The sequence below is a fragment of the Oreochromis aureus genome, linkage group 13 (assembly GCF_013358895.1).
Source record: "Oreochromis aureus strain Israel breed Guangdong linkage group 13, ZZ_aureus, whole genome shotgun sequence".
In the NCBI taxonomy this organism is placed as follows: Eukaryota; Metazoa; Chordata; class Actinopteri; order Cichliformes; family Cichlidae; genus Oreochromis; species Oreochromis aureus.
Genome location: NC_052954.1, coordinates 21,030,063 through 21,049,208, shown reverse-complemented (window position 1 = coordinate 21,049,208; position 19,146 = coordinate 21,030,063). Strand labels below are relative to the sequence as shown.

The 19,146-nt window shown below is 38.5% G+C and overlaps 3 protein-coding genes across 3 annotated transcripts in view; 1 reads left to right on the top strand and 2 right to left on the bottom strand.

The window, feature by feature from the left end:
- Positions 1–2,961: 2,961 nt before the first annotated feature.
- LOC116333778 (multiple inositol polyphosphate phosphatase 1-like) lies at positions 2,962–11,107 on the bottom strand. The gene is made up of 5 exons (XM_031757036.2): positions 10,477–11,107; positions 10,204–10,398; positions 8,459–8,556; positions 6,075–6,205; positions 2,962–3,826 (listed from the first exon to the last, which is right to left on the bottom strand). Exons 1-5 carry the CDS (start codon positions 11,063–11,065, stop codon positions 3,448–3,450), a joined length of 1,392 nt encoding a protein of 463 aa, XP_031612896.2. The 5' UTR covers positions 11,066–11,107; the 3' UTR covers positions 2,962–3,447.
- Positions 11,108–13,401: 2,294 nt separating this feature from the next.
- Positions 13,402–15,682, bottom strand: LOC116333786 (multiple inositol polyphosphate phosphatase 1-like). Its single transcript, XM_031757047.2, has 5 exons — positions 15,061–15,682; positions 14,788–14,982; positions 14,436–14,533; positions 14,176–14,306; positions 13,402–13,950 (listed from the first exon to the last, which is right to left on the bottom strand). The coding sequence occupies exons 1-5, from the start codon at positions 15,638–15,640 to the stop codon at positions 13,569–13,571; spliced, it is 1,386 nt and encodes a 461-aa protein (XP_031612907.2). The 5' UTR covers positions 15,641–15,682; the 3' UTR covers positions 13,402–13,568.
- Positions 15,683–17,278: 1,596 nt separating this feature from the next.
- The window catches only part of LOC116333766 (phosphatidylcholine:ceramide cholinephosphotransferase 1), a 28,277-nt gene continuing 26,409 nt past the window's right edge, over positions 17,279–19,146 (top strand). The window contains exon 1 of the mRNA XM_031757024.2: positions 17,279–17,373. The gene's annotated coding sequence lies outside the window, so the exon portion shown is untranslated. The remainder of the gene's footprint in view (positions 17,374–19,146) is intronic.

Genomic DNA, 19,146 nt, shown 5'->3' with positions numbered 1-19,146 from the left:
GGAAAAAAGCAAGCATACCTATTTGTATAACATGCACACTGAAGGACATATCCTGATCAAAAACAACTCCAATATTCATCTCAGTGTTACTGGAGGCCAAGGTAATCCCATCCAGAGTAAGTATCTAAGTAAGTAAGTTTCTAAGATTTTTAGGGTGACTAAAATAACCTCAGTTTTATCTAAATTTATAGATAAATCCGTATCATATTATTATATATGATACATTACCAATTAATTTACATGATTAGTGATATTTTGCCAGCACAATATTGGATTTTGTTGTATTGTAATCTTTTCATTGGGTCTCTTTTGTGCTATAGATGACAAAAAGAGCATGTCCAACACCCCCTTAAAAGCCTGAAACACCGGCTTAACAGGGAAAGTTGATAGCTGCCATCTTCATGAATGTATTCTCTGACTGCGTTTTTAAGATTTTGTTGTGCAAAGAAACCTGTCTTTGTAATACACCCCCTAAGGCGAAACACTCTTTGAAGCTGGATACTTGAAATTACTGATTCATAGCTTTGATAATTGCTTTTAATGTTACACTATGGACTGTAAAGAAAAAAATATACAAATAAAAAGCAAAACCATGTTCCATTTTAAAAACTGTTGTTATCTTCTAGTAATGTTCAGTGGCACAACAAATAGCCTTATTTAACTAATAAAGTAACTAGTTTTAGTATTAAAACTAGTATTATTAGCCTAAAATTTTCTATTAAAGATGAAAGTCTTTAATACATGCTTTAAAACTGCTAAAAAGTTTAACTAAAGTGTTCTGTATGATGGATGTGGCCCCAAGGAAGTTATAATTGCAGTTTGAATAAAAATTCTCTGTCACTTCATTCCTGTTTCACTACATTCCAAAGCTGCATGAGATCTGATGCCTATGGAGGCCATATGAGGTAAGTGAACTTATTATCATGTTCAAAAAAGCCAGATTGAGATGATCAGAATTGTGTGACACGGTGCATCATCAGATGATGGGTACACTGAGGACATTGATATGACTAGCAACAATACTGAGGTAGGCTGTGGTGTTTAAACGATGTTCAGCTCATGCTTAGGGGCCCAAAATGAGCCAAGAAAATATCCCCCATATCTTTACCCCACTGCCAGACTGAAAAACAGATTCAATGCAGGATAGATCCTTGCTATCTTCCTATGTTGTTGTTGTTGCTATGTTGTTTTTCATGTTGTTTTTTATGTTGGCCCTGACCCTACCCTCTGAATGTCGCAGCAGAAATAGCTACTCATCAGACCATCCAACCTTTTTCCATACGAGCCCATATGAATTGTTCTTAGCAGTCAGAAGTGAAGCGACAGCTAACTCGTATTGTGGCATTGGCACCTAGTTGTGGCACCTCTAGTGGCACCCTATGGCCACAAGCTACCATGGCTTTTTGGGAGTGATTCTAAATCTCTTTTAGAAGTTATGTCATTTGGGGGTGATGCCATGGATGTTTTGGGAGATTTAACAAATCTAAAATCCCAACTGCACACTGCTCGACATGACACTGTGTGACAGTTAAATGCTGATTCCCTCACAAGTTGGCCAGAACAGGGAAGGGAGTTCACCAGCAATGGAAAAGTACAGGCAGTGGCTACACTGATTTAACATTTAGTTTTAGTTTAGCTCTTTGTATATTATAATTATTGTCCTCTCCACGGTTGCTGGCCAAACAACAGTAGTACTTCCCTACACTGGTTGTAGTACATATTTTTGACACTGCCCAGTCTGATAATAGGCGATCTCTGCAAGTGGGCCACCACTGAACCATAATTTACCTTTCATGGCAGTTGTTTGTGGATGTTTGATATGGTCCCATGACCTACCACGGCTTTCTTAGGTGATAGCTTGAGCTCCTGTGGCTGTATGTTTGGTTTTTTTAAAGGTTATTACTGACACTATTTTTTTTTAATGTTTCAAGCTAATGCTACAGTGTACTGCACCTGACTAAAAATGTTTCAGAGTGTGACCACAAGATGCTCCTTTCGCTTGTAGGTGACATCACCACTTTCTGTGGCAATGTGATGCCACAAAACAGGTGTTTTGGTTTGTTTGAGGATGATACCACAGCCTGCTCTAGCTGTTTTTGGGTGTGTGTGACAAAGCAAATAGTACACCCCTCACAAGTTCAAAGGCCAGTTGGTTATTTGAACTTTAACTTGGTTAGATCACCATGGCAGCTAATACTAACATGTAACTTGGTCTAGAGCAGTTTATGTTTAGAGTTTCAAGTCAAATTAATTTAACTTTGATCTGGCAACAAACTAAAGTAACTTCCACGTCTCCCTCAGTAGATCAGATTAGATCAGGCTTGGCCAACTCCAGGCCTCGAGGTCCGGTGTCCTGTCACCCTGGGTCTACACATCTGAATCAAATGATTAGTTCATTACCAGGCCTCTGGAGAACTTCAAGACATGTTGAGGAGACAATTTAGCCATTCAAATCAGCTGTGATGGATCAAGGACACATCTAAAACCTGCAGGACACCGGCCCTCGAGGCCTGGGTTTGGACACCACTGGATTAGATCATATCTAAATTTAGACCACGTTTAAAATGTCAAAACTGGAATGTTGTTTGAAACTTTAAAGATGATCTTTTTTAACTGAAATGTTAGAGAACTATCAAAAGCAAATAAAATATATGAATTAATGTATTTATAAGATTAATGATTTTCTCCTAGCACAATGTTAAATATGGTTTGTTTGTATTTGAAAGTTTTGTGATACAGATAAAAAAAAGAACACATCAAACATCTGCTTAAGAGCCTGAAGCACCGGCTTAACAGGGAACGTTATTAACTGCCATTGTCATACCTGTATTCTCTGAATGGGTGTTTAGATTTTGTTGTGCCTTTAGTACACCTATAAGATGAAACACAATCTATAGCTATCAAAATGACATTTTCCTTTATTTTGTCATTTAGAAATAAATTGTGATAAAAAAAGATAAACCCGGTGTCCAACATTTTTATTATTATTGGTTTTTTAAAAATCAAACATGCAGACATGTCTTTTCATAAAAACGTAAGAATTTGTGACCCCCATACTAGAAGATGGTTCTTGCCCACAAATGGTAGTGCATTTAAACTAGTTTGTCACTGCTTTACCTTAAAAATAAGACAGAAAACTGAGAAAAGCGAGTGATCTTATCTGCAAGACATAAATGCTTACACTGCAAAAATGAATTATTTAATGAAAGCATTAGGTTGTGTAGTGATAATAGCGAATCTTGCAAAAAAAATGCTATATACTTTATTATAGCAGCGGTAATACTTAAACGGTACAAGAACTTCAAATTCACATTATAGGTTGCGATCTTTGGGTGTTTCAGAGAGAGACTGGATTGCTAGAGTGAAAATCTGGTTTACATAATAGACACATTCAGACTCAGGTAATGCTGGTAAAATGTTTTTTTTTCCTGAAAATACCGTGCTTGCTTAAACTTCAGCAGGCTGCTTGAACAGCCGACACTCAGTTTCAAAGTCGCAGCCTTGGAGCAGATCCTTGTAGTGCTTCAAGACATCTTGATAGAGCGGCATGGAGGCCTGATCAGCCAAACCGGGGAATGTTACAGGCTTCTCATTGAGCAGCGGCTGCAGTCTGAGGTTGCCCCCGCAATCATAGAGCACCAGGATCAAGTTAGCTGCATAGGGCAACATATGGCTTGTGCGAAAGGAACGATGGGCCTGTGCAGCGAAGTTAGTTGATGTCAGCGGTTCGCTGTCATTGAAGAAGCCCAGAAGGGTAAGCAGAGGCAGGAGGGTCTCTGCATGGCCCACCTGGACTGTCACAGCTTCAGTCACCTGCTGGCCTGACCTACAGAATGCACAGTTTCAGTGTTGAAATATCAGAACTCAGACAGTCAGTTAATCAGTTGGTTGATTGCCACATCCACTCAGCATTTCTGACAGCCTGTGAACACCAGGTATTTATTAGGGACTGGCTAAGCTTATCAAACACGAGGATTGTGGGGTTACTACTATCTTAAAAGACCTTGAAATGATTGACATTTCAATCAAGTACATATCAGGGAGGAGCAGGAAAATTAGGAACGAAAACGAGTCAAAAGCAAAGAGTCGTTAAAGGTCTTTAACAACCAGATAATAGATTTGGGTTCATACTATCTTTAACCTGTTCTACAGCTTACTCAAGATGACACTGCAAAAATTCATTCATTCAAGTTCATTGCGCTAAACAAGCCCAAAAAAGAAAGGCAAAGTCTTTCCTCACTCTGATGTTTTAAAATTCTCACAAATATAGCTGGAGAAATACACAATGTTGTTTTTACTGTTATACTATGGATTATATAGACAAAACATAATGGTCAGCATATATTTAAGGTGTGTTCACTGACTCACAGCTTTAACCTATGCTCTAAAGAACAAGCAAGACCATGTTCCATTTTAAAAGCTGTTGTTAGCTTCTGATTATGCTCAGTGGCACAGTTAATTTAATTTCCCTTTATTAGTCTATTTTTACTAGTAAATGTGCTAGTTTCATTTAAAGAAATCAGCATTATTAGCCTAATATTTTCCAGAAAAGACGTAAGGCTTACATATATGCTCTCCTAAAAGACAAACTTAACAAAAATTAAGAACAATGTTTATGTTTTATCTCATGTGGTCTGCAGGCTGGACGTCACTCCAAGAAAGTTATAATCCCAGTTATTAAAAATTTGGGTTCATAATGATTAAGTGTAACCTTTTCTATAGCTTACTCAAGATGACACTGCAAAATCCATTCATTTAAATTCATTGCTAAAACCAAGCCTAGTGAAGGAGGGAAAGGCCAGAAAGTTCTAACTTTTATAAACTTTCCTCACTCTGATGTTTTAAAACTCCCACAAATCTAGCTGGAGAAACACAAAATGCTGTTTTTTTGTTTTTTTGTCTTTGAATTTCTGTGACAGATGACTGCAGTCGCTTGCACATCATGCTTGGCTGAAAGGTACAACCCACAATCTGCTCACTCTGCAGTCACATTTTAAACAGTCACAATCACCCACACGCATGCTTTCACGGTGAGTGTGTAGTAAAGTTGTTCTCTTTTCAAAACAGGAACTTTACAATTTCACCCTTTTGACACGTGTAACAACACAACCTTGCACTCTATTTAAACAGGCTCTTCACTACTTACACTCAGCGGCTGGATTATTAGACACATTTGTTCAACTGCATTTTAACACCAATGTCTAACTGGCCAATCACATGAGAGCAACATATTACATTTAGGTATTTGTACATGGTGAATAACTAACCTTGAAGTCAATAGGCTACAGCAGCAGAAGACCACTCTGCCAACCAAGAACAAGAAACTGAGTCTGAAAGTCATATAGGTCTCATAAAATGGACAATAGGCAATTGGAAAATTGTGGGATGTTCTAATAAATCTTAATTTCTGCAATGAGATTTGGATGGTAAGGTCAAAATTTTGTCTAAAACAGCATGAATCCTCCTGCCTTGTTTTAATGACTCAGGCTGATGGTGATGGTGGAATCATGTGACAGCCTTTTCCTTGACACATTTTGGGCCTCTCAGCACAAGTAAGCATTGTTTAACGCCGCAGCCTACCTGAGACACTGTACATATTTTCTGATGGCTGCTCCCAGCCTAACTCAAATAATCTCAGACTAATTTAATGAACAACTGGCTTACTCCAAACACGCAATCATCAAATCTCAATTCAGTGGAGCAAGTGACAAATATGCTGCAAATGTATGATGATTTAAGTCAGAATGTTTCCAGCACCTTGTTGAATCTAAGGAATTTCTGAAGGCCAAGGGAGAGGGGTGGGGGTGGGGACGGGGGGTTAACTTAACACAGCGAAATAGGAACTTTCCTAATAAAGTGGCCGGCGAGTGTATGCTAATGAGCTACACTTTTGAAATATATTACATTAGCTCTGCTGTCTTTTGAGCTGATCCTACATACTGTATTTCCACTAAAATAATATCCATCAAGTTTTACTTCTGCCTGGATTCAGGGCTGAGCAGTGAGTCCTTTTTCCTAAATATTTTTATTAACATGAGAAAAATATAGTATAACACCATTTAAGGTTTGCTTACATGTTCTCTTCAGCTGCTTTTCCCAGACGGCTGAAAACGTCATGGAAGAGAATGCAGCTGGACTTGCTGTTTATGTCATAACCATAGCTTCTTTTCCAGAAGTGCTTCAGATCGTTTGCATACTCCACTACCTGTTGAGCCAGAAAGTCAGCGTCAATGCCAATTTTAATTATTTAGCACATTTCATTACACATAAGCTTAATGTGCTTATCGTAAAAGTTGAAAAAAAGAAAAACTCTAAGGCAATTATAACAGCAAAACGAAACTGTTAAAAGGAACGAAATACAAGTTAACATATACAGGCACACAGACACACACACACACACACACACACACACACACACACACACACACACACACACACACACACACACACACACACACACACACACACACACACACACACACACACAGATATTAAATGTCAGGCTGTTAGAATAAAGAAAGTTTTGAGTTTGATTTTGAATGTGAAGCTCTAATTGACCTTAGCTTGGTCCAAAGGACAGCACCACAATAACTAAAAGCAACCTCAGCACACTTAGATGTAGTTCTGGGAACAGCTAAAAGATCTGATAACCTGAGAGGTCTAATTGGGTTATAGACGGTGAGCAAGTCAGAGATGTCCTGGGGAGTCAAACTATTGAATCCTTTATGAACTAACAGAAGGATTTTAGAGGTAATTCTATATCAAACTGTGAGCTAATGCAGTGACTTCAAAGGTGTGGTAATACTACAAATACAAAACTAGTCTATGTGCAAATTTGGCATGACTAAACAAAAAAGGATAGAAACCTGCTGATCGTTCACTGTGCAGGTGACAGTTCAGGCTTTCTGAGATCAGGTTGTAACATAAGACACAGGAATGTCTTTGTGAGTTGAAGCAGAGGACACATTAGGCAGGCTCTTTCTCTAATCTGAAGCTTGCCTCTTTATTTGTTTCAACTTATTTATTCATAAAACAGACTGTGTACATTGTACAGCAAAATGAAGGGTAACTGTTGTGATACAGGGTATCTAATATAATTTGGCCGGTTTTCTTCTTGTTGTCTATTTATTTGGTGGATTGGAACAAAATTCAGCAAGTTACTCCAAATTTCTTTTGCTCAGAACATGTCTGTGAACAAATAACATCCAAGCATTTTGTTTGCTTTTACCTACTGCGCTGTTACTTCACCTTTATTATTTAAAGCCTTGCTCTGTTTACTGAGAGAGATCTTTTATAGCCTTTGAATATAATCTTTGAAATTTCAAATTGAATTCCACATTTTATGGAATGCGATATTTAATCTGAGATTACCTTTTTCTGAAACCCACGAAAGTCTAAACATAAACAGACTTCTTTATTACTGAGCCACATCATCGTCGTCATGGTCCTGAATCGCTGACCCAGTGTTTTATTTTTATTTTTTTCTCTTAAGTTCTGTTTATGATGATGATCAGGATGATTCTTATGTCGTTTATTATTTCGTTTTCACCAATGCGTATGCTCTTGTGTGTTTTCAGCCTTGTGTTTTAATTTTAGTTGCTGTTGTGTTCCTGTGTATTCCTCAGGTCAGGTCGTCAAGTCTCCATCTCTAAGTTTGGTTGTGGTCGTGACTGTGTTACTTCCTGTTTTATTTTGGTAATGTCTTGTCTCTTGTGTCTGTATTAAATTTTACTTCCCTGTTAGTTCCCTATCACTCTTCTATGTACATATTGTATGAAGTGGGCTATACTAATGAAACTACATGATAAACATTTAGAAAAGTTACAGAAAAGGTTCTGTTTAATCATTGCTCAGACTTTCTTGAAATTATAAGTTTAGAATATAAAACTTTCATTAATTCACAGAAAATCCCCTTGTACTTTTGTGTGGTATGAATGGCAGTAGGAAAAGCTGTAACACTTTATACACTCCTTAACATTTTCCAAAAGGGTCCTTTGGAGTCTTTCCCGGGCTGATTTTGGCCCTCAAAATGTTTGACACTCCTGTTTTAGAGTTTTCTGTCAACTTATTCACTGGCTGCATTTTAAATATCTTTTAGATTCTTTGGACTTCCTGTACTGAGTGCATTAAAGGCTGATTGTCTGAGATTAGGTCCTACATCTGCAACACACGACAGAAACTCCATCTATTCAATCAGTAACACATCATCTATCTCTGTGTGTATGTGCTTGATTGCACACGTAGTAAGAAAAAAATATGGCCTGTAAATAAATACAGTCTACAAAAATTAAAAGTACTAAACACATACCACTTAATGTGGACATTTCTGAAACTGGAAACTGTGTAATCGTGGGGGGGCGGGGTCATCATGCTTTCCCCACTTTGATACATGACTCAAAGTTAATCTGAAGCACATATTACTGCTTTATCACAATGTGCAACCCTCCTCCTCTGTCACCTGTGCATCGACCTCATCGAAGAGACGACACCATGGAGAGTTCACAGTCTTGATGGCAAACTCATACGCACACAAATAAAATGCAGCTTCGGCCATATCTGCAGGAGAAAGATTAAAACAAAATGTTAACAGTCAGTGAAATCCCAGCAGTCAGGAAGCTGTTAGAAAAACAGAACTGAATGCAGGAAGTGACCTCTTAAAAACCTTAGGACCATGGTATGTGTTGCATTTTCTTTATACTACTTTAAGCATGGAAGAAAATTCTAAAATTAGGTAAAAGTTCCAATTTATTTGGGTAATAAAGACAACAAATAATGGAATGGAGAATGGAGTAGTATTTGAAAGACACCATTAAAATGCAAAGTACAAAAGAACAAATAAACACAATTTAATATATATTACATATATTTTGATAGTTTAATATATTCTGTTAGGTAGTTCATTTAAATGGCAACAAATCTAGGGATCAAAGATCATTTCAGAGGTTTAAAAGATTCTTTTTTTTGTAACAAGATGTATACATATTTGGCTTTTTGGAGCATGTAATAAATTTCTGTTTACAACTCAGAAACATCTAAAATATATAATATGATAAAACATGTTAGATTACGGGTCAAAAAAGGTTGAAAAGTATTATTTCAGTATTTTCTTTTCACATTTCATGTATAATGAAGATCTGAGAGTTAAAAAAGCATAACGCTTCTCTGTGAAATATGGAAATGAACTTTCCAACATTCATGCTGTTTTAAAGCCACAGCTGAATGTTGTCGAAAGCTGCACGTTCCTAAACCGCACCAAGCAGGCAAACTTCTACTATCAGCATTAACGCTGAGTGAACTTGCAGTAATATTGTTTTTATGTTTGAAAACAGCTCCATCTACTGTGCAAATATCTGCTGCAATAATCCCAGTGACATGCCATAAGCAGAATTCCAGAAGTTTTTATTTTAAAATGTTTGGTAATAATTGAGTAATAATTATTGGTTAAATGTAGAAAGTGTTCAATTGTTAAACCTGTGAAGCTAAGATGGGACAAAATTATCAAATAAATTTGTTAATAGACCAACTAGAATTGTAAATAATAACACCAGCTATTTCACAAATAAATAATAGAGCCTCTGTCTGTCTGTTCTACATCTCACTCAAAAGCTTTCATCTGATCTACTTAAAAACACAGTGACGTTAATCCTTAAGAAGTGCACTATTAAGCTGGTGTCATTCTAAGGAGTGATGAATTAATTTCTGGGGCCACACACCTCTGTGACAATATAAAGATGCCACCAGCTACGATGAGGGTAGTTTATAAATCAACTTTCACTGACTGTGAGATCTAACTTTGCTGTTAAAGACATGCCTATCTGTAACAGTTGGAGCCACAGTGGTAACACATACTAATATAACATACGCTAGACTTACAAAACCAAAGCGGCCAACGGATGTTTAGTGTGAAATGTGCATCATGTATGCTTTTTGCCAGTTTCATCACTTGTGAATTCATGTGAAAAAAAAAAGTCTACTGCGTCTACTGCAAGTTCTTTGAGCTTGCACTGTGTAAAGTGGCACAAAGAAATCCTGGACAATATAAACCAACTATATAAACATATATCTACTGTCATATTTAGGTGTTCTGTACTCTAATCAGCTGTAATCAGCTGGTACTCTACATCTGTCTATCTATCTATCTACAACTTAATCTGACTATATATAATGCTCTCAAAATGATGGATATGATAATACACCACTAACCGTATGAGATGGAACTGTATGGGACGTTGAGGATGTCTGCAACCTTCTGCTGGACCCTCCTCACCTCTGGCCCTTCCTTGAACTTCTCCACCTCTGTCACAGCTGATGGGTTGTTATCAACTTCCTCCAAAAACCTGGTGCATTTGTCAAAAAACCTCATGAGAGCATCGTTCACCGTGTGATCAAACTCCATATCTGCACAGAGGAAAGCAACAGGTAATAATGAGCAACAGGCTATGCATAAAGGGCCCATCATAATAATCATGGTCATACCTTTAATATCCCACAGCTCTGTTAGTCCTGCCTTGAAGGACAGTGTGCTGTTGACACACCTGTGCTTTGAGCTGGTTATGAATGTGATAAATCCACGTCGAAGTTTCTCCTCTGAAATCAGTGAGGGGAACAGCTTTGACAGCCTGACAGCCAGGTGTCTGTGATCGTTCACACCTTTCTGGACGAGTCGTCCGTCCATATCCTCAGTGTACCACATCCTCCACTGGGTCTGCAGTTCACGCAGCCAGTTCCTGTTGGAAACATCGATGCCCTTAACCACGTCGTAAAGCTTCTTCATCTTCTTGACGTTTTTAGATGTCGGGTATCTGGTTCCGTGCCTTATTACGGCTGTCAGATGGATTTGGCGACATTCTGCCGACGGAGGCTGTAAAATTGATCTGTTTACAGCAAGTATGTCCTCTATGAGATACGGGTTCACTTCCTCATACCTTCCTTTCGTGCTAAAATATTTGGCGATTGCTGGGATCTCTGGGTTCTTCTCTGAATACACGTCGGTACAAAAACAGCTGGAAATACCAGTTATGATGGTGAAATAAAAAACTGCGGTTTTCCTTAAAACGGTCGTCATGACGGGTTACTTATGAGGCCGTGCGCAGACCAGAGAATGACGTCGATCATGTGGGACTGTCCAACCAATGCCTTGTAGAGGGAGCCATACGAAAATGACAAGCTCTGCTTGTTTATTAATATTCATGATGGTCGCATAACTTCTGAAAGTGACTGTCCGTCGGTTTCCAAAAGTTATTTGACACTTTTGGGTATATATTTGTTTTTAAAACCCTAAATTGATTTGATAAAAGTAGCTTACTGTTTCACAGTAAGGCTTTTCAAGCATGACTAAATGTTCTGACTTTTTTGGGGCACATCGCCCTGATCCGAAGGCTAGAGATTTCTCTTCTTGCCTCTTGTCTCCATAATTAAAATGAAATTTTAAACTCTTTATTAACTCCTTTATTTAGACTTTATTTATGATTGTAACAGGAGCAAATGATTAGTAAATAATGATAATGTGATAAAAATAGCTTTAACAACATCAATTAAAAGGGACTTTCTATAAGCAGAACACAGTTAGTTGTCTCACACAAACACACAAATTTGCATCACTGTTTAAAAACGTGAGTATCTTCCCTCGGCATTAGTGCGCTGCAATGGAGACCAGAGTTTCAGCTCACTGAAAATCTGCACATGTTTATTGTTTATTGAATTCTTTATTGAGTTTAGCTGATATTTTGGAGGATTATTTAGGTGACAGTTTGTGGAAAGTAAGGGAGCAGAGGGATAGTACAGAAAAGGAAAGCTTAATCAGAACTGATGTAAACTTTTATCTTGTGTTGCAAACTCAGATTCTGTAGGTTGCATAGTTTATTAAAATTATGTGCTCAGGTAATGGAAATATTAGCAGTTCTAAGCTATTACTTGCTGTCTCCTCAGCAGGACAAAAAGTGAAGGAAGTCCACTCATTGGATTAAGAGCTCCTGAGGCAAACCAGTGTGACAGATTAAGGGAGTAGACACATTCTACTAGATGTGTTAGTAAGGTGTTTATAGGAATCTGTATGGAAATATTTATTCTCTGTGTTATATTCTGTTTGTTGTTGGTTTCTATAGCTATTAAGCTTTAGTTCAGTCTTGTTAAGACTAGTCTACTCTTGCTACCACCCAAATTAGGCTCTTCCAGACACTCACCTTAGACAGTAAGGTTTTTAGCTGCTTTCTGGGTGGGTTGGTGTTGATGTGTTTTTCAGAGAGGCCTGTTATTCATTCATAAAAGTCACACGCTAGCATGTGGATTTTATTTCTGCTTTTTGCCTCTTTTTCAAAAAATTTGAAGCTACCTCTAGTCAAATATTTAAGCAGTTTGAATATGATGCAAAATATAGCATGCAAAATAGGTTTGCTGTGAAATCTCACCTTAAACATTTGCATCATTTAAAGTGCATGTTGTAACAATGGCTTTTTGTTTGTAGGAGAGCAGTAATTATTAGCTTCACCACTGCAGTGTGGAATACCTTAAGTCATCAGTCACTATTTAAATGACACTCCACACCAGAGACACTTATTCCCAGATTGTTTTGGAATTAAAAAAAAAAGCAAAAACAAACAACAACAACAACAACAACAAAAACAAGCTACTTAAGACGTTAGGTAAGATTTTGGATTTAAGATAGAAAAGATTTTATGTGCACATTTACCTCTCTGACTTCCCCAAACAGCTCTGTGTGGGTGTGACGTAACTTGAAATTAAAGCCATTGGTGTCAGTAGTGAGTGAAATACGTGAATGTTTGTCTTCTTGGCAGTGACACAGCCACAGCCTTGCACTTTTTTTTAATGTAATGTACACTGCCTGTTGCCATTGGCATCAGCAAAGGCAGATGCTGGAGTAAGCAAACAGCAGTTATTTATTATTGTTGGTGTGTGTCACATCATCTGGGAGTTCATAAATCACTGAAACACGGGCTCATGTAAATCAAGCATGGGAAGCAGAACTGAGACATCATTTGTGAAATACTTTCACGTGTGTTGCCAAGATATGTGTGTGTGTCTGCATACTAGGTGTGGTGGTGGTGGTGGTGGTGGTGGTGGGGTGGTGGGGTGGGGGGTTGGGGTGGGGGGGGGGGGGTGTCTTCTCTCTTGCCAGGGAATAAATAAGCAAATAAATAATAACTACATTTTAAAAAGGCATTATCTTCTGCTATTGTAAACGTTTATGCTGGATTTATGACTCCACAGATGGGAACTCCTCTAATGCAAAAATGTCTTATTATTATTTAGTTTTGAGTGAATCATATACTATCGGCAATCATGGAATTTAGCTTATAACTACTTAAAGGTTTTTTTTTTAATATAAAAGAAGATTTCTTGAACATCTCGTTAAGCAAATTAAAAGAAATAAAACACAGCCAATTTGTCCATTTATTTTTTTAATGTCAGAGCTTAAGAAAAGATGGTCATCGCTTCAAGATGGAACACAGAAATAAAAGCTTTTTCAGCCAGTTGCATTTTTACTGTAGGAGCCTATCATTTGTTCCACTGTGGAAAAATGAAATAACAAGGCTGCTGTTAATATCTGCCTAAACTTCAGCAGGCTGCTTGAACAGCTGACACTCGGTTTCAAAGTCGCAGCCTTGGAGCAGATCCTTGTAGTGCTCTAAGACATCTCGATAGAGCGGCATGGAAGACCGATCAGTCAAACCGGGGAAAGTTACAGGCTTCTCATTGAGCAGCGGCTGCAGTCTGAGATCACCTCCCCCACAGTCAGAGAGCACCAGGAGCAAGTTAGCTGCATAAGGCAACATGTGACTGGTGCGGAATGAGCGATGGGCCTGTGCAGCATAGTTGGTCGATGTCAGCGGTTCGCTGTCATTGAAGAAGCCCAGAAGGGTAAGCAGAGGAAGAAGGGTGTCTGCATGGCCCACCTGGACTGTCACAGCTTCAGTCACCTGCTGTCCCAACCTGCCGCACAGAGGAGAAAGAAAGTTTAAAATTAGCTACAGTTCCTGCTGTACATCTGAAGATAAACTGTAAAGAAAACACAAAAGCAGGACTCTGGAGTCCATCCCACATGCCATATAAAATCGTCCTTTGATGAATGGTTTATAGTTATGTAAACATAATTATTTCATGTATTTCTTTAATCAAGGGCATCAGAAACCTACAGCTTATTAAAAGTTCACCTACTTATTCTGAGTGGCCGTCTTGTCCATTCGGCTAAACACGTCATGAAATAGGATACAGCTTGCCTTGCTGTTAATATCATGACCATAGCCTCTTTTCCAGAATTCCCTTAGGTCACTTGCATACTCAATAACCTGTTAAACCAGATAAATGCTCAAAATAGAAACAAGATGTTCAACTGTTTAAACCACAAAAGATTCTTCTGGCTTCTCTAACAACCTCATAAACATCTGCACTAAATATATCTGATTGCTATCTCCTACCTTTGCATCGTCATCGTCAAAGAGCTCACACCAGGGGGACTTCACTGACCTAATTGCAAATTCGTAAGCACACAAGTAAAATGCAGCCTCAGCAACATCTGCAAGATAAATGTTAAGTGGTTCAGTAACACAGGCTGTGCAAACATGGATTCTTCTTTTCCAGAGAGGTGGCATCCTCACAAAATGAACTAGAAAGCATTTAGACAGCAGCCTTCATCTGACTGCTCAGAATGAAGTTAACACTGAAGCACCTTAGATGTAAGATATATGATATTATAAATAAGGCATTCCTCTGTTAATACAGATAATAAGAGTGCAGATAATACACTCGGTCTGGTTTTGTAGATACAACCGTATGAGATGGAACTGTATGGGACGTTGAGGATGTCTGCGATCTTCTGCTGGACCCTCCTCATCTCTGGCCCTTGCTTGAACTTCTCCACCTCTGTCACAGCTGATGGGTTGTTATCAACTTCCTCCACAAACCTGGTGCATTTGTCAAAAAACCTCATGAGAGCATCGTTCACCGCGTGATCAAACTCCACATCTGCACAGAGGAAAGCAACAGGTTATAATGAGCAACAGGTTATGCATAAGGGGCCCATCATAATAATCATGGTCATACCTTTAATATCCCACAGCTCTGTTAGTCCTGCCTTTAAGGACAGTGTGCTGTTGACACACCTGTGCTTTGAGCTGGTTATGAATTTGATGAATCCACCTCGAAGTTTCTCCTCTGAAATCAGTGAGGGGAACAGCTTTGACAGCCTGACAGCCAGATGCTTCAGCTCATCCACACCTTTCTGGACAAGTCGTCCGTCCATATCCTCAGTGTACCACATCCTCCACTGGGTCTGCAATTCGTGCAGCCAGCTCTGTTCTCCTGAGGCATTGTGCAGAACGATGTTATAGAGCTGCTGCATCTCCTTAATATTTTTGGTCGTCGGGTATCTTGTGCCATGTCTTATTATGGCTGTCAGATGAATTTGTTGACATTCATCCAGTGGAGGCTGTAAAATAGATCTGTTCACAGCAAGTATGTCCTCTCTGAGATACGGGTTAACCTCCTCGTACCTCCCTTTTGTGTTGAAATATTTGGCGATTGCTGGTATATTAGCCTCATCTTCGAACGTGACATAATTAGATAAAAATCCAGAGGTGTAAAAAACATAAAACACTGTAAATTTCCAAAGAAAAGTCAGCATGATGCACGTTTGAAGAGACCCCCCCAAAAAATCAATGTCACACCATCAGAAATAGGACAGAGCAAAGTCCAGTGCAGTTTATTTACCCTGATTTCCTCAGAGCACATGCTAAAAAGTAAAGTAAAAATGCTTTGTGTAACATAATCACTTACTGATAATATTAAAAGAGAAAAACCTTGTCAGGTTTTCTAAGTATGTTTCTCTAGCTTGTTCTTATACATTAATATTCTGTTCTGCACTCTGAAAAGCTTGTTAGAGAGCCCTGCCTTCACAAAAAACTAAAAGCATGTAGCTAATGAGCTTTTATTATTGTAGTGACTGTTTAAGAGAGTGTTCCTGGAAAGCCAGCCTACCACAACTTTCCACTCTGATGACATTATATAAGTATTATAGCCCTATCTGCATGCAAGCTGAACATTGAGCGATGTTGTGCAATTCCAAGGACGTTCCATTCCCCTTTAACTTCTCGACTTCTCGAGTCCCTTCCAGCCATTACTGATGCGTCACTGTTTCTTTGTCTTTCATAATTACAGTTCATTAAATACTCCTCCAGTACTTGTCACTAGATATTTTAATGTCAGTTTTGAACAAACAGGAAATGAAAACATATTTAACGTGAAAGGTTGGGCGTGTTTGTTGATGTTTTTATGACTTCTTGGTGCTCAGTATGCTTTGCATTATACAAATTAGGGTTAGGTCCTAGGAGATGAATGAAGATATTCATTAGCTAAAAAGAAAAAGTCACACATTTGTTAAATGCAAAGTTCTTTATAAAATTCCTGTTTATGGCCGATCAGGATTTGAAGGCAGTGAAAGATTAAACTTGAGAAAATCCATTCATTTCTAATGCCAAAAGAAGCAAAAAACAGAATCAGAATGTGCTAGGTCTAGGGGCCTCATATTGGCTCTTTTACCTTTTATGGTAGAATTGCATTAGGATGATTTGATAGTGTAGATTTAGACCAGCTGGTTCAAATTTGTATCTTCAGTCAGTTTTAAATGCTTGTCTGAAGAATTTGCTTTGTGTTCATTAAGATAGATGTTTTCTTATTTATGTTTCAAATAATGATAACCTCTGACAACATAATATATACTACATTTAACCCTACTTTTTATTTTCAATTCAGTTTATATAGTGCTAAATCACAACAACAATGTCCGGAAGGCTTTGGTATTACTGATACAGTAAGGTAATTTTTAGAAATAATCTGAGAAACAATAATTCATAACTTCAGAAATAATCAAAGACTCTGACACAGAATTGAAAGTAAGCGTGGCTTACTAAGTAGAGTCCACTCTTCACCAATAGATGGCCTCAGATGAAAATGATTGAGTTTGGCGTGTTCCTGTTGCATTTTTCTCTCACTGTAGTTGTCACTGTTGCTGTGTTTAAATGCTCCGACTGAGCTGGTAAATCATAAATTACACATGTAAACATTTCCAGTTGCTGCAAAAAAAACACCGAAATGTGCTGTAAGTTGTCAATTTTATTGCTTTTTTATGCTTAATGGGAGTCGTGTGCTGCTGAGTCTCATCGTTGGTCACGTTGCAGTATTGGCATGAAGCGTAATTTTTCAAATTGTGCGATTTCCATTGATCATGGAGGCAGCACTTGATGACGTCATGTGGGGAACTCCCTGCTAACCCGCCTACCCCACTGACCAAGAGATAGTCATACCACATTGCGGTCCTGAGCAGTACGAGTGGAGAAGAGGTCCGTAAACATTTTAACGGTAAGGCAATTTCAATACAGTTATCTAATGTCGAAAACCAACCTAGCTATCGAAAGATACCTCTCTGTTCATATTTAGTTGTTAAGTTAACACTTCGGCTTCCGAGTCATGTGGAGATAGGTTAACCTAAGTTAATGTGTTAACTACAAACTGAAAGATAAACCGCTGTATTGCAACAGCTGCTCTTTTGTGCAACTACTTCTTATCTTTTCCATGTATTTCCAAACGTTGCGTTAGCCCACTAAGCGCTCCCTGGCCTTGTGTTGAAACATTTTTTTATCGGCTCTTCTCGACTAAACATGTCCCGTTATCGTTTATCGGGATTCGGCTACACTCCTCTGTGTGGTAATTTTAACCCGTGCTGGTTAATGATGTGCAGTTTTTATTCCTGAACACACACACACACACACACTTGCTTACTGTCCTCCCAGACCCTCGCTTTCAATACAAGAGCCCAAGCTAGCAGGCTAGCTAGCTAAATACTGAAGACGCCTGCTTGTCTATCTATTTTTAGGTGGTCAGACTATAAGCTTTTAAGCCACACTATACACAGCGGCTGCTAAGGCCTTGGTGTGAATGAAAGCGGTGTTTTTAGCACGCTAAGTCACTTGAGTCAACCATTATTTGGATGCAAATCTAAATCTCAGGTGTGCCCGTTAACGTTACAGAGACGGCGGATCAGTGGATGCATTTTCCACCAATCTCACTGTACTCTTCTCACTCTTTCTGTGTAAATATTAACCAAGAGAAAAAGATAGTCAAACATTTGTTTTAGCCCTGTGCTTCTTGGCGGAATAACAGCCGCCTCTGTTTTGTTCTCTTAAGAAGAAAAAGAGGGGGGACCTGACATAGCACCGTTTTCCACACACTGCAACAGAGAAGCCCACTTCACTTTAAGGAAACAGAGGTGTTTAAATAATTGTAGTTTCTTTGAAAAAACAAAACCGAAATCTGTTTTAGTTGCTGTGTATGACCGCCCATATCCACACAGGGCACAAGGATATGCCCTGAAGACTTTCACCAGTCAAAAAAAAAAAAACAGTGAACGAAGTGAACAGGGAGATGTCTGTGCCAAGAAACTGTTGAGAAAGGAGCTCTTCACTGCGATAAACAGTGTGACTGCAGCCAGTGTCAAGAAGGCAAAATGTTAAATGGGGTTTATTGTTGTCACTGTACTCAGAGCTTTTGCACAGAACGCCTCATTGCACAAGGGAAGCATGCCACACATTGAACAAGCATTTGACAAGCAAGAAAACAGATTTTTTTTCGTTTAGTAAGGGGTAAAAAATGTGATTCCTTCAGGCACAGCCATGAAAAACAGATTGGACAACAATACCACCGATCATGAATTTCCTTTTTCCTCGAGAACTGGGAAGGAAATGGGATTCCATGCTGTCATTGACTATTGTCCCCCCCCCCGTTTTTTATTTTTAATTTAGAAATTAAAAATATCTAACACACACACACACAGACACACAAACTCTCTACTTTTTGTTTGTTTGTTTATCAATGATGTTGGTTACAGGATGCAATTAAAGTATATGAGGTGGTGTAATTATTATTTTTGTTAATGATAGCACCGTTGTTTAGGTTTTGACATCTAACTTTTTGAATCTAACTGACAGTAGCACCCTTATGAGTGATGTTTGCATGTGCCGACAAACACTGTTAGTGGAAGCTTAGGGAAATTTTTGGGTCTAGCCTCTGCAGAAGAGAGAGAAGCAGACAGTGGCAGGAAATGAGGAGAGACACAGTTATGAACAGAGCAGGATG

Excerpts from the sequence above, each read along its gene's own strand:
- LOC116333786 (XM_031757047.2), bottom strand. The coding sequence starts at position 15,640 with ATGCTGACTTTTCTTTGGAAATTTACAGTGTTTTATGTTTTTTACACC. Across the intron at positions 14,983-15,060 it reads AGAGCTGTGGGATATTAAAG|ATGTGGAGTTTGATCACGCG; the intron begins GTATGACCATGA and ends TCCTCTGTGCAG. Across the intron at positions 14,534-14,787 it reads ATACAGTTCCATCTCATACG|ATGTTGCTGAGGCTGCATTT; the intron begins GTTGTATCTACA and ends TTTATCTTGCAG.
- LOC116333778 (XM_031757036.2), bottom strand. The coding sequence starts at position 11,065 with ATGACGACCGTTTTAAGGAAAACCGCAGTTTTTTATTTCACCATCATA. Across the intron at positions 6,206-8,458 it reads TCGATGAGGTCGATGCACAG|GTAGTGGAGTATGCAAACGA; the intron begins GTGACAGAGGAG and ends CTGGCTCAACAG. Across the intron at positions 3,827-6,074 it reads AAAGCAGCTGAAGAGAACAT|GTCAGGCCAGCAGGTGACTG; the intron begins GTAAGCAAACCT and ends TGCATTCTGTAG.